The following is a 15,370-nucleotide window of genomic DNA, read 5'->3' as shown; positions in this document are numbered from 1 at the left end:
CATTCAAAATATTGTACAATAATTCATTTTTGATTATATACAACATTTCTTTTAGAACATTAACAAGGGAAACGCTGTCGGCGGTCTCGCCTGCATTACGCAATTCGATATGATGAAAATTGAGGTTGGACGGTATTGGCAGGGTGGCCCATTAAATAGTAGGGTCCAAAAAATGAAATTCTCTGAATATAATCAGCATTTTGAAGTGAATACTGACTAAGAATCATCAAAAGAATTATTTACCATTAATTGTACCACGATCGATAACTTGAATGAAATATGAACAAATTAATAAAACAAATTGATTTATTAATTCTCACATTAAGTTGTGAAAACATAATCCAAGTCTGTTGACCTGAAATGACCTTTGACCTTGACTTTGTGACCTGAAACTCTACTCACATGATTGGGAATACTTGATAACCCTATTGTTTTTTATGTTGACGCTGTCGCCGCCGCCGTCACCGGAAAAGCGGCGCCTATGTTTCGCTTTTTTCTACGCAGGCGATACCAAAATCAACATCTATTCAGAGTAATATGGTTTCCACCCATGTACTATTAGTCCGTGGGCCAGAGGGGGCTACCGTGCACCCCCCTATGATCCTACTTTTTGGTTGTCATTTTTTTTTTTTTTTTTGGGGGGGGGGGGATCCATAAGCACTGTATGAACAATCCCAGAGTGCGGTCAGAGTAAATGGAGAGCTGACAGAATGGTTCAAGACAACCGTTGGAGTCAGGCAAGGGTGTGCCATCTCCCCACAACTTTTCAATATACTCCTCGAGCTAGTAATGATCCTGGCAATGGAAGAAGTCCAAATAGGAGCCAAAACCCAAGGAACCTGCATAAACAATCTACGTTTTGCAGACGACATCGTCCTAATAGCAGAGACACCAGAGGAACTGCAGACACTGGTGGACGAAGTCTACAAGGCAAGCTGTGACCTTGGTCTCAAGATAAACATAGCTAAGACAGAAATGCAAGTTATCAGCAAAAGGAAATGCAACCTTAACATTGACATAGCCAACGACAGACTGAAACAGGTGGAAGATTTTGTGTACCTGGGGGCAAAAATAGCTAAAAGCGGCTCGAGTTCAAATGGCATCAAAAACCGTATCAAGAAAGCAGGGGGGAGCTTTCCAAAGATTAAACAACATCTGGACATCAAGAAGCATTAGTAGCCACACAAAGATGCAACTGTACCAAACACTTATCCTCTCAATACTGCTTTATGGGGCAGAATCCTGGACAGTAAGGAAAGAAGATAGCAACAGGCTTCAAGTATTTGAAATGGAATGCCTCCGTCGCATCATGGGGGTGACAAGACTAGACAAGCTCCGAAACACCCACATCAAAGAATCCCTCAACCTCGAACAAGATGTCATGGACAAAGTCTCGACTAAAAGACTCAAATATTTTGGTCACGTCCTACGAATGAAACCCACAAGATACCCCAAAATTGCTTTTGAAGGAAACGTCACAGGAAACCGACCCAGAGGCCGTCCACCCAAAAGATGGCTTGACTGCATCTTAGAGGACCGTAAAGCAAGATCCATAAGAAGGCTGACAGATGCATCAAGACTGGCTGCAGACAGAAAAACCTGGCATACCATCACCATACAGAAGCCATCACGAGGCCCTTGGCCTGCGTGGACGGCATAAGTCAAGTAATTCAATATCAGAAAAAAGATGTTCCCAAGAAAAAAACTAATTTGGACACAGTTTTTTGCTCCTTATTTGAAGATATGTAGAAATGTCAGTTTTTCTTTTTTTTGCACACTTTCTTAGGTTTTGTGAATTATGTGCTTACATTTTACCCTGTTTCTCAGCAGATATAACTCTAATCTCCACCAAATTTATCAACAAATTTATAATCTTCGTAAACTATACAAAAATAGGTAGACAAAATTATTTTATTTCATTTTATTGTCTTCAATTATTAATGACGTCATAAATTTGCATATATTTTGATATGCAAATTTCAGTCTCAAAACTTGTCAAAATCACCTGGGCCCCGTTGCATAAAACTTTTAACGTAGCGTTAAGCCCCTAATTTAGCGGTAAGTCCAGAAACAGCGTTAAATTTAAAGTTAGCGTTAACTTTCCATTGCATAAAGAGTTAACGTAGTTTTTTAGCGGTAAGCACTTCAGAAACAGCGGTAACTTTACTACAGCTATGAAGGTAGCGTTAACTACCATCAATCAATTACGGTAAGCCTTCATTCCAAGATGGCAGCCTTACTACATGCCATACAGCACGCCGCTGCTCTCCGGAGAGAGAGGGTATTTCGCGATCGGAGGCATCCCTTGGACCTATACGACGACGAACAAATGTTCAAGTTGTATAGGTTCAGCAGGCAGGGATGCCTCCACCTGATCAACAGACTATCCAGAAGGATCCAACATAGTACCCGGAGAAACCACGCATTACCACCAAGCTTGCAGGTTTTCGTCGCTCTTCGTTTTTTCGCCACCGGCTCTGTGATGGACTGCACTAGCTGCATCCATGGCATCCACATCTCTACTACATCTAGAACGGTGCGGAGAGTCGCTCTAGCCCTCGGCGAGCTCCGGGACGAGGTATTTATTCATTTTTTAAATGTTTTTATGGCATGAATATGATCCAATCTTAGACTTTAAATCCTGTAGGCCCTATTAATTATGTTAAATGTGATCATTTCACTTTTCATGGTTGAATTGGCAAGAAAATCACACATTTTTGCCAATAGTCATTCCTTAAAATATATACCCAGTACAGTGTTCATGAGGCAAAACCCCATTTCGGTAGATATATGCCTTAATTCGAGATCTTTTATCCATAAATGAACTTTTTAAATAAGTTCTTTCAAGTCTCGATTTACAAAAAAAATAGCCCTGTCGTTGCTATGGCGTCCGTCTACCGTCTGCAGCTAGCCCAGCACCCGCGGAGCGATAGCCGACTGGCGTATCGGCTGCGATGGCACCGCAATTTCCCCCATTAACTCTCGGAAGAATCATAATTTTCTCAACCTTATACCAAAAAATATTTAGATGACTAATCTAGATCAATTAAATGGCTTACGGATATATATCAGGGTTACTGAAATCAAATTCACGTAACAGAGATTTTATACAATTGTTGTTAAAGTCACTGTAGTCTCCACCCAAATGCAACGAAACTTTTTTTTGCGACCCGTCCCACATGTGGAATTTCATGTAAGGCACGAAGATTCTGTACTTACCCGAAGGTTTTGAGTAACCGAGTCACAAACTTCGAGTTGGTTTAACACTATAGCATAATAATTTGTCAACACGGTACTGCAAAAGTACTCTCAACAGTTTTGAAATATACACGAACGGTTTTTTGTAAAATTGTTCACCTCTGCTGATCGCAGGTAGATCTAGAGGCTTAGCTCTCTTTACATCTTCCGATCCTGCGCCCTGCATCGAATTAAACGTGTAGCGAGAATTATCTAAAGTTAGACACTCAAAATTTTGTTGTGAAAATGAAAGACGGCTGTAGCTATGGTTTTGTCAATTTGTTTTCTTGATCGTGCTTAATTTTTTTCATATGATCGTGTCTATACCAGTTGTTTTGAGACGTTTACCAAATGATGAATATAAACACTTTCATACTCCTTACTACCTAAAAAATCCATCTTCTTAAGAACAAATCCAGATGTTGTTTTTTTTAATTGATAAAGCAAAATTAAAGAAATGAAACGGCTGATTTTTAATAAAAAAGGGCCATTAAATATGATAAAGGATACATAATTAAAAAGTTATCTTTGATTAAAACATGTGATGGCATCATAGTGGGAGTTTTTTTCTTATTTCATCAAATCAGTGCTGTTTATATGTCTTATTCATGAACTATATCAATAATTGAACATGAAACACTTGACTAGCTCCCCCTGAAAAAATTCCCTTATCATAACAATTCGTTATAGTGAATTGACTATGATGAGAAATAGTACTATACAATAAAACATCCATGGTATATCAAATTAGATGAAAAATCATTCACTTTTTTTGTTGTTGAATATTAACGCTATTTACAGTCTATGAATTTGAACATTGCCAAAAGTGTGACATATATATATGACAACAATTTAACACATATTTACTCTTTACCAACAGGTGATCAAGTTCCCGGAAACCATGGAAGAAGTCAAAACAGCGCAGGTCGATTTTTTTAACCTCGCTGGAATGCCCAACGTTGTCGGGGCCGTCGACGGGACTCACGTTGAACTGCATGGGGCTCCCCTCGACGACGAGTACATCTATACGAATCGGAAGGGCAAGCACTCCATAAACGTTCAGCTTATTTGCAATGCGAGGTACAAGATAACCAACGTGTGTGCAAGATGGCCTGGGAGCACTCACGACAGCCGAGTATTGAGGGTATGTGACAGTTTTATCAGCATCTCTGATCACTATTATCATCACTGCCAATATCATGATTATCATCCTACTCATCATTAAAATCATTATCACCATCATCATTATCATCATCAATCATCCATTTAGTCTATATTAATAATTTTAATTTTTAATTTAAACAAATTAATGTCACATTGATATTAAAGAAATATATTAAAGTACTATGTAATGTCTGACATCTTTCTCAATTTGTTTGCTATGGACTGAGAGAAGCCCAAACTGTATTTGTTTTGTTTTGTTTTGTTAATCACATTTTGCAAAGATAATAATAATGATACATTTCTTCATAATTCAATACACAGAACAGTCGCATTGGAGAGCGTTTCGCAGACGGAGAGCTACCTGGCATCTTGGTTGGAGATTCCGGCTACCCCCTCCAGCCTTGGCTAATCACCCCACTACGGGACCCACAAGGCAATGCTGAAAGAAATTACAACAGGCAAGTACTCAATCCATCACGTTCACTCAAATCTTTAAAGTGTTACTTACAAATAATCAGAGAGCCCTTCAATGATTAAAAGTGATGGAATGTATCAGTTTAATAACATAATACCAACTATATTTGTACAAAGTACATCTCAAAATTTGAACATAAATCATAATACCATACACTTTATATACATTTATAAATTATGTTCATTTGAATATAAATAATGTATAACTTAAAAAAGATAAATAAATATTTAGATCTTATAATAGTATATAACTATATTGGTACAAAATGAATACAATTGTAGTTTGAGTCTTTGTTAATGATGTAATAAAGGAAGAAAAGGTCTTGGCAAGATAATAGCATATATTATATCGATATTTACAAATGCTTTTTCTTAAAGGGTAAGTTGGGTTAATAAAGATCCTGAGAGATGTAGCATGAACCAAAAATTGATTACTACAGTGTTGGATTATTTATTCATTATAATATTTCTGACTACTATGTATACAGGGCACACTGCAGAACACGTGTCACCATAGAACAATTGAATGGGCAATTGAAAAACAAATTCAGGTGCCTGATGGGACAAGGGATCCAGATGTCTGCACCAAGAGCATGCGACATCATAATTGCCTCTTTAACATCGCCAAAGACCTTAAAGAACCGGAACAAGCCATCGAAGTGGAACCGGATGAAGTGCCACACCACCCCGCAGATCAGAACCAGCTGACTGGCATTGCTCTTCGAGCAGAACTCATCAATAATTACTTTTCATAAATGTCATAACTTGTTTGCAAGCACTATACAGTATATTTAAATGTGAATGTATAGCTTTAATGCTGTATTTTATAACAACAAAATACAGTGATCATAGTTTTCTGACCTCCTAACAAATTTTAGTTGGTTAAGAAACAAGGTTCTGTCAGGTTAAAGATTGACTTGTACCTAACTGATCTATGGAATTTGCAAAATAGTGCAATTTATCATCTTCCCTTAAAGGTGGAGTATACATTTAAAGGCTGAAAATATAAACATGTGTAAATCTGAGAGTAATCAAATGATAAAACCATCTAAAAGTTCCTCTTAAAAATATCGGAACTTGGAATTGTCTTTGTGGAAGTGTTTCTACTTAGGTTCTAATATTTCAGATACTAGTACTGCACAGTGGTATGTTTTGTGCCAAGTAAAGACTGATTCATTTTCAGTTTGGTTATTGCAAGAGGTGGAATTACGATGTGCACATATTCAAATGTACTCTTCACATGTATTGTTAACTTTGAAAAAGAATTGAATCATGCACTCAACGGAATCTGACAATAAAGTCTTAAAAATTACCAATATTCTTTGTTTCATTTGGATTCTAGGTCACTATCAACTTTAAACAGACAGGAATAATCTGACATAATTGTGATTCATGCCGCACATGACAAAATTAGATTTTGTCTGCAAAATGTACAAATTACCTTCTGGTCAAAATCTAAAATACATTGTTTGCTGAGTGGTCCTCTGTCACATCAGCTTATCTGCTATATGGTAGAAGAGGAAATTCCTGAAAATAGCCTTTGAATTCAGCAGGGAAATTTGTGTATGCACTTATAAACAATCAAAGAAACCTTGTACGAATTCTCTTCTCAGTATGCAACCAATGTAAATGCTCCAATAAATGAGTTGCCCTATCCTGCTTCCTTGCTTTCAAAACATCAAAACAATCATGGCGGTATGATGTTGGATGCCCTGCAACCTCTCAATATTTGTTTTATTCACATTAATAAATAGGGAGTTTGAGTAACCTAACCTACTAAGCACAAGCGATCGAATAGCATGGCTACAAGTTTCTTTGGGGAGTATTTTTCTTACCCTACATATATTACACAGATGAAAGTTGAGCGATTTACAAAGTGAAATTGGGAAGACAAATGGAGGCATCAATAAAGGCACCAATAATGTTTGGAAGAAGAGAAAGAGATGGAGATGGTTAGGAGAGAGAGAATGGAAAGGGGGAGGTGAAATTGTACATAGTTTGAAGAATACCAAAAGCGTCTTACCAAATATTGAGCAGGAGAATCTTGATATGTTTGAAGTCAATGGAATCAAATCAAATAACGGTAAATTTTCTAAAAATGAAAAAAAAAAAAATCATTTTGCACAATCATGATTTGATGAAAAGTATTCTGACATCACTGTCAGCATACTTTTCATCAAATCATGATTATTTTTCAACAACTCATGATTTTTTTTCATCACTTCAAGCTTCTCCTGCTCAACTTGCAGGAGACGCTCTTGGTACTCTTCGTACGACACCCCGTTAGACTTTTTCACTGTTTTTTTTCCACCAAATTTTGTCTTCATCTTCCCCCTTCTGGGCTCCCTCTCCTCAACCATCTCTACCTCATCCCCCTCCACCTCCTCCTCCACCGCTCCTGCCTCCTCCCCCATGCTCTGCAGAAGCTCCACGGCCCCTGCATTTTGAGACAACTGTGAAGAAGAAATGAAAACAAAGCCAAAACTAAATTGTAAATACTATTCCTTTTTTTTGGTCAAAAATTTGAAATGGAAATTGCATGGTTAGGTGTTTTGCTTATTCTCAAGAAATTCAGAGCAGTTGCTCTTTTTATATTAATTAACAAAAAATATGTATGACAATTATACATGGAGTAAAATTGTGAAATAAACAATATAACAAATACAGGAAATATTTGATCAAATTACCTTTTCAAAGAAAAAATAAAATTACATTGATAAATTGTAAATTCCGATACACCCTCTACATTTATGTGAGGGTTTTTATGACTCTCCTGTAATAATCAATGTTTACCGGCAGTGTTGAAGCTCCAGTCTCGCTGGACTGAGGCAAGATCCCCTCCTTGACTTGTCTTGTCATGGCACTCAGCACCATCTCATGCCTTGGATTGAAGTCGAACGCTCCTCCCCCTGGAGATTGAGAAGACAAAACAAGAAAAGAAGAAATAGATAACACATTATAGAACTTCTCAAAGATATATAAAATGTGTTTGTTTTTTTAAAAGAATTAAAGGCCCACTGCACTACTTGTAGCTACTTGCGCCCTCTATATAACAAACAATGCCTAGTCGGTGATCATTGGTCCCCCATGATCCTCTTTTTCTTATGTTAACTGAGAGCTGAATTGATGAGATAACCACCTGTCCAGTGACCTTGCAGGGCGATATAATCCCTCCTGTAAACTATGGCAGATAAGCTTTAAATAAGAAAAATATTGAGAATCATTCAATGACTGTCAATACATTCTTACATATGTATTTAATTTAAACCAAAACAATTACACTGACCTTTAATTAGACTACAGTAGGCATCACAGTGATGATGGCAATTTTAGTGTGATTTGTATTTGACATGAAAGATTTGCAGAGTTGCATTGTTGTCAAGATAGACACCTTACCCTGAGCAATGAAAAGATTGCTTAATAAAAAGCACATATTTACTTGGCCTTTAAAAAAATTCTGTTTGAGCTGTGTAATAAATTTCTATGCAAAACTCAAAGACAGATAACAACAAAATAATTGTAAAGTGGCACAGATTTTATTTCACATCGTAATTTTTATTTTTAAGCAAAAAGACTCACCCGTCTTATTGCAGCTGTCTCTATATTTTTTGGCCTTTGACCTGAGGTCGTTCCACAACAACCTCAAGTCCTTGCCCGACCGGTTGGGGCAACCTATGGCCGCCATGGTGATGGCTGCCTCCTCCCACGCCCTTTTCTTCCTCTCCTGCACCTAAATAAAAATAAAGATTGGAGGTAATATTATAGTTTCAGGAACAAGAATGCAATAGCACTCATGCAGATGCACATTTTATGTCATTAAAGTTCTAATCCTTGCAAAAATACGTTTAGACCCTACTAAATGTGAAAAAGAATCATCCCGTAATACTACAAACATTACAAATATTAAATACAATTAAAAGCATCAGTTATATTTGTTTCAGTTTCAAAATGCCCCTTCTATATTTTGCAGTGATTGGTCTCTTCACGCCCCAAATCTGAAGGGGAGGGTCTCACCTCAAAATAAAGTCATTGATTTAGGAGGGAACGTAAGTACCATTATTAGCACGTAAAATTTTATCATATAAATTCAGAAGTCTTACCCGTTCGCTGCAGTTTCCTGCCTTGCCGAATAGGATGGCACATTTTCCCTGGACAAACCTGCATAGATGCTCGATTTGGCAATCGCTGTAGTTTCCTCTCCTCTTTGTTTGTTTCTGCAAAGACCAAAGTTACATTAACCTTCAAGTGTTATTCATTCGTTCATTGTTAAGAAATCATTTTTTTTATAAATTTGTTGCTCAACATCGGGGGGGGGGGGGGGGGGTATAGAGCACCATATTTTTTTTTAAATTAACACCCCCCCCCCTCCTCTTGAGCAAAATTTATTAAATATTAAAACAAAACAAAATATCGTTAGGGGGGTGGGGGGGGGGGGGGGTTTCACGCAAACCCATGAACCTCTATTTTTTGACAGAGGTGCAATTACATTATATACGCAACAATATAATCTAGAAAGGGTAGACCAAGATCTACATGTATAGTGTCCAATGTCTGTCACAACTGACACAACACACACACTAGCAGGCCTAGCTCATTTGTAGCTGTTGTTAAAATTAAGCTATGGAAAGCACTCGAGTCTTGAACTAAACTAAACTAAGTAAAGCAGCATATTATTCAGCTTTTAGTTTTGGGTCCAACTCAACTTGCCCACATCACTAATTCAATTTAACAACACAGACAGAGTCAGCTTGAATTCGGTTATCATTCTTCTTAGTCTGTCATTCAAATATGTCAATGACTCATCAAGTTGAAAACCAACTTTAAACCACTTAAACCAGCACCTTAGGCTTAAGTTGGTGGCCGCACACGACGACACACCTCCAGTTTAAACACCTTTACAGCGTCTTTTGGAGGAATCCTACCAAGTACCAAGTACCTGCATCAATAGGACTAAGTCAGTGAGCTGAGACTGAGTGAGTGGTTCATTAATAAAATAATAAAATTGCAACTTGAAATCAACTGCTGAACTTAGGTCTAGAAACAGAAAAATAATCAAGGAAAATATATCGAACTGTGACTCTGCATCGTAAGGAGCATTGTTAGTCGTTTGAAATACCATGGATGATGTATTTCGATATTTAAATTAATTAATAGCAGACCAGCTTCGCGGACGTATACAACAAGCAATGTACGATACGCACACACACACAGATACCGTTGAATCGCCCCCAGAGCTCCGGGGGAGATTCGCGGGGCCATCCTGCATCAACACACCACACAATTCATCACCGACACCGTAACAAGAACCGTCATTATATTCGCTATAATTTGAAGAGATTCTCACTATTTACGAAGTCAACATGACTAACAACAATTCATTTTCATTTCTGAAGTACTGCAGTTTACAAAAGTGGATCGATAAATTATAAAGGCGTAAACTTACGTTAGTTGGGGACGCCATAGCACTCCACTGAACTTCGGTTTCTCAGAACAGTAGCAGACGGTCGACAAAAAATAAACATCCCGCTCACCGATCTGCGCATGCGCCTGCTTGTTTCGATCGATTCAATGACGTTGCTATTATAGTAGCTTACTACTCTTTTTATGCAATGGAAAATGCCAATTATAGTAGCTTACCATTAATTCGCCAGCCAATTATGGTAGCTACTATAGTTTCAATTATGGTAAGAAAAAGTTTTATGCAACGGGGCCCAGGAAGTTGTATTTTGTCTGCTATCATCATGAAATAAGTTTTCAAACCCCCTAATTTGGTGTAAAATTATTTATTGATATGTTATCTGAAGTTTCCTGCAAAAAAAAATTCAGTCAACTCATGTAGACATTGTTTTTTCCCCATTCTTTTGTATGTAAACATATCAGTTTTCCGTGTATTGTACATTTTCTTAGGGTTTGTGAATTATGTGCTTACATTTTACCCTGTTTCTCAGGAGATATAAGTATAACCTCCATCAAATTAATAAACAATCTTTGTAAATCATACAACAACAGTTAGACAAAATTATTTTAATTCATTTTATTGTCTTCAATTATTAATGATGTCATAAGTTTGCATATATTTAATATGCAATTTTTTGTCAAAATCACATAAAAGTTGTATTTTGTCTGCTATTATCATGAAATAAGTTGTCTAGCCCCCTAATTTGGTGTAATATTATTCATTCATATGTTATCTGATGTTTCCCGCAAACAAAAAATCAGTATCAGTCAACTCGGTTGCGCACCCCCCCCCCCTGTTTATTACAACTAGTACATTCTGTATATATAATATCCAGGTTGGATACCAACTCCTCTGGTACAGTCCACAATCACCAAGTCTGGCAGAGGTTTGACAAATTTGTTGCGTTGCAGTAACAGTTTGATTGGCTTGACTTTGCTGGTTCCTTTAAACGCGCTTGTAGAGTCACAGCCTTAGAAAGCATGTAGTCCAAGGAGTGATGGGCAAAATTAGTAACATCTTTGAGCCGCTGCTTGTTGCCTCTTCCTGTATGGAAGAGTAATGTAATGTCTGGAGTGAGATGAGCGTAATGAAGCAATATAAAAAATATATCGCTGTTTGAGCTTTTGATCTGCACATGATCACAACCTTGCTCCTTTACCGTATTGGCAGTCAAAGGATCACGCATGAATTTGTTTCTTCTTGGGTTGAGTTTAGAGATGGAATCTCAGAACACAGTGTCTCTCTCTCTCTCCCATTCTGAGAAGTGAGCAGTTGTGCTTCTCCTTCTTTGATGAATATCATCTTTTCCCATACAGCCTCTTAGCCCGGCTCTTAGTTCTTAGCCATGTCGTGCTTACTCCAGACATCCAGAAAAACTTGAATAGGTTGTTTCTTATTCTCACCATTGGTTAGGAACTGCTTCCAGTCAGATGATCTTTTGGTCTTGCCTCCTTTAATCATCATCTTCTCTGCACACCCACGCCGTGTCCGTTCACTTGACTTCACAGAGTCTGGCTTGTAAAATGTCTGTGTTGAAGATGGCATCGCATTTGGACAACACTCCATTGTGAATTTTGATGCAAATATCGTGGAAGTATGCAGGCATCTCGTTTGGGTAGTAGAATTACCATCTTCCACTACTAAGGAATTGCCAGTGGTTGGAGGTTGCGAGTTCTCTACATCCTTCCGGAGATAGTGTAGACCCTTAAATGTATCTGTCTTAGCAAAGAAGTTGTTCCAACGTTCCAATTGAGTAGAGAACAGGGATCAAAGAATTCCCGTAGATCAAGTTGGCTGCCTGAACTTTGTGCCTTTACCATCAACTGGATAGCAATGTCCCCTTGTTGCTTGTACTATATTACTTTTCGTTGGGATGTTTTAAGCTTGAATTTCTTTTTTTGTCTCTGCCATGGTTTGAGCTTCAGTTTCTTGATGGGGTCAGAGAACGATTTCTTTTTCTCTAATCGCTCTTCGGTAAACATCTCTTTCTTGTCTTTCCCTGTGGTAATTGCATGCATGCCATCTTTTTCAACCTCAGCTGGAACTCGGGCACCAGAAGAGAAAACATACAATCCATTCTTGTCATCAACGTCAATATGTTTGAGGAAGCTTTTCACATCATCTATGGCCTTTTTTTAACACACATCCCTCACTTTTCCTTATCTGAGTTGGTTGTTGATCTCTGTGTTTATTTCCACGGTGAGCATCAAACGTCATATCTGCATATATTCGAGCCCACCTCTGATATACACTGTAGTTCTCAATTATGCCAGAGAGACCGACGCCACTTCCACCCCACCGCGACAGCACATCGGTTCCCTGGATTGAGCGACCTGGCAACACATATTGCACTTCTTTCGAGCAATGTCATGGCACCAGGATGTGAATTTTCAATGTTTACCAGGAATACATGGAGGTAGGTCAGATATCGGGAGTAATTGTGACCAGGTCAGGCATAAGGAACAAGCAGTGCAAGTACAATGGACAGTTATTTTCTTTCACAGACCTGATCAATAAAAGATCAATCCAAACGCAATCAATAACCGACATCAAAAATTGTGCCGTCTTCCCAAGAGATCCTCTTCGAACATCAGCTTTGAAGCTCTCATATGCCTCTATCAACGCCTTCAGATCTACATTAGCCACAACCCCAGCAAGCCTCTCCTTTGTTGGTGATCGAATTAGCTCTTGGAAGATATCCTTTGATTCCTCAGCTATACCAACAAGTGCATCATGTTTTCCAGTCATTGACATGAACTCATAAAAAGGAACCTTTTTAAGGACTCTACCATTGTCTTGTGACAATGCAGACTCCTGCATGTCGCAGTTCTTTCCTGTTATGACGTCTTTCATAGATCAGCTTCCAAGAGGATATCTTCAAGTCCGGGTCCTTCCATTTTATTTCCAAGCATCTTGGAGTATGCACAAATCAAATGGAAAGTGCCAATCAACACAATGTGTTTCTTGTAAGTTTATGGATGACTCCAAATGAGAGGATATGCCTTCATGCACACGCCCAAGTCAAATGTTGTTATGACATAGTCTTGGCCAAACTCGCGGCTTGCTTCTTCTGCAGCTCTGGTCATCTAGACAGGCAATGACTTCTGCGGTTGAGGGCCAGGTATTTCATCATCTACAATTTAATCTACATATGCTGGCGAATGCTTTATTGTGGGCTACTTCCATTGTTCCCTATTTAGCTACTTCATCGTACTTGCCACTTCTCCATAATCTGGTTTTTAGTTCGCCACATATTTCTTCCGACAGTTCTTGTGATATCTTGCCTCTGCAGCAAACAGATCAACTTCCAGGATTCTCAAAAGTAGATCTTCATCACCAACTCTCTTCGCAACATCTAAAGCATTTTGCCACCCACCAAAATCTAACATTGGTGTACTTTCTGTTGTCCAAGAGCTTTTCAGTTTAATTGATTTGGGGCGTTCCTTTTTACATAAGATACAATCAGGATTGAAGATGCCTTCATCAATTGACGATCTGGGTGGACGGGATGTTGAATGTTCTGTGGCATCAGATAAGATCTCTGACAGTCGATTGAGATTCTTGGTAAAAAGTTGGTAGCACTCCCGATGATAACCGTGCACATTTGAAATGTCTTCAAGAATGAGGATGCATGCTTCTTCCATTGCTCATTGTGTCAAGTTAGTTGAAATTCGTGAAATTGTACCCCGTATACGTTTGATCATTCATTTGTATAAACAACAACACTATATTATAGCATATAATGGGATTAATGGCCAACTGCTGAATAAGTTGGCTTTGTGTGATCCCCCCTCTTCAGGCCGATACAATAAAAGGAAACAATGATGTATATGGTAATATACTTGATGTATTTGATTTAGTTTGATGTTAATAGGCTAGCCCCAATAGTAACTGAAATACTGCTTGTTGAGCTTTATTTTTTTAAACAGGAACTTTAGTTGAATGTACATTATATATACATAACGTATTAATCGTAATATGCGGGGGGAGGGGGGGGGGGGGGATAGGGACACGATTTGACTGATACTGAACAAAATTTGCGGAAAACATCATATAAAATATCAAAGAATCATATTACACCAAATTAGGGGGCTAGAAAACTTATTTCATGATAAAAGCAGACAAAATACAACTTTTAGGTGAATTTGACAGGTTTTGAGACTGAAATTTGCATATCAAAATATATGCAAATTTACGACGTCATTAATAATTGAAGACAATAAATAAAATAAAATAATTTTGTCTACCTATTGTTGTATAGTTTACAAAGATTATTTATACATTCGGTGGAGATTAAAGTTATATCTGCTGAGAAACAGGGTAAAATGTAAGCACATAATTCACAAACCCTAATAAAGTGTGCAAAACGCGAAAACTAACATTTCTAAATATCTTGAAATAAGGAGCCAACAAACAGTGTCCAAATGAGTTTTGTTCTTGGGAACATCTTTTTTCTGATATTATGGATCCCCAAAAAACAAAATGACATCCAAAAAGTAGGATCATAGGGGGGGGGGGGTGAACGGTAGCCCCCTCTGGCCCACGGACTATATATTTACTACTTTAAGGTTGAGAGCTCATGGGCAACCAACAGAACATGTCTTTTAATGTCCAAAGAAGCGATATGAGTTTTACGAAGCCTTTTAAATATCCAATTGAAAAAGAGAAAAAGGGCACCGAGCGTATTTTGGCGCCCCGCCGATCACCGGCCGACTGCCGGGCAATTTCTTTAAAATTAGCCGGTGGCCGGTGGGAGACGGCTCGGGTATCGGTGGGTCATCGGTCGGTCACTGCCGGGACGCCGCCCGGAGAAACTCTCTGATTTCGCCCATTTTTGACCTAAAATTGAATGGCAACCGACGGGAAATCGACAGGGCACGCCCAGGCATCGCTGGAGCTCTACAGCCTGCTCGACTTCTCCAAAAAAAAAACCGTTGGGCGATACCTAACTTCAAGCTCCTGCTCTTTTTCACTCGCCACCCAAAGTATGCTAGGTGCCCGGGCGCCGACCTATTCGAACGTTCACCGTCGAGCGAT

At 38.4% G+C, this 15,370-nt stretch overlaps 2 protein-coding genes across 2 annotated transcripts; one reads left to right on the top strand and one right to left on the bottom strand.

Moving 5' to 3' along the window:
• Window positions 1–2,227: 2,227 nt before the first annotated feature.
• LOC115927725 (putative nuclease HARBI1) lies at window positions 2,228–5,583 on the top strand. Its single transcript, XM_030993945.1, has 4 exons — window positions 2,228–2,578; window positions 4,118–4,381; window positions 4,723–4,859; window positions 5,364–5,583. Exons 1-4 carry the CDS (start codon window positions 2,228–2,230, stop codon window positions 5,581–5,583), a joined length of 972 nt encoding a protein of 323 aa, XP_030849805.1.
• Window positions 5,482–7,876, bottom strand: LOC105441581. The gene is made up of 2 exons (XM_030993353.1): window positions 7,669–7,876; window positions 5,482–7,328 (listed from the first exon to the last, which is right to left on the bottom strand). Exons 1-2 carry the CDS (start codon window positions 7,747–7,749, stop codon window positions 6,990–6,992), a joined length of 420 nt encoding a protein of 139 aa, XP_030849213.1. The 5' UTR covers window positions 7,750–7,876; the 3' UTR covers window positions 5,482–6,989.
• Window positions 7,877–15,370: the final 7,494 nt, after the last annotated feature.

This window comes from Strongylocentrotus purpuratus, unplaced genomic scaffold (genome assembly GCF_000002235.5).
Source record: "Strongylocentrotus purpuratus isolate Spur 01 unplaced genomic scaffold, Spur_5.0 spur5_scaffold_20, whole genome shotgun sequence".
Classification (NCBI taxonomy): domain Eukaryota; kingdom Metazoa; phylum Echinodermata; class Echinoidea; order Camarodonta; family Strongylocentrotidae; genus Strongylocentrotus; species Strongylocentrotus purpuratus.
Note: the sequence above shows the minus strand (reverse complement) of the source record. Positions and strands in the feature narration are given on the sequence as shown.

Excerpts from the sequence above, each read along its gene's own strand:
- LOC105441581 (XM_030993353.1), bottom strand. The coding sequence starts at position 7,749 with ATGGTGCTGAGTGCCATGACAAGACAAGTCAAGGAGGGGATCTTGCCT. Across the intron at positions 7,329-7,668 it reads CTGGAGCTTCAACACTGCCG|TTGTCTCAAAATGCAGGGGC; the intron begins GTAAACATTGAT and ends TCTTCTTCACAG.
- LOC115927725 (XM_030993945.1), top strand. The coding sequence starts at position 2,228 with ATGGCAGCCTTACTACATGCCATACAGCACGCCGCTGCTCTCCGGAGA. Across the intron at positions 2,579-4,117 it reads TCGGCGAGCTCCGGGACGAG|GTGATCAAGTTCCCGGAAAC; the intron begins GTATTTATTCAT and ends CTTTACCAACAG. Across the intron at positions 4,860-5,363 it reads GCTGAAAGAAATTACAACAG|GGCACACTGCAGAACACGTG; the intron begins GCAAGTACTCAA and ends CTATGTATACAG.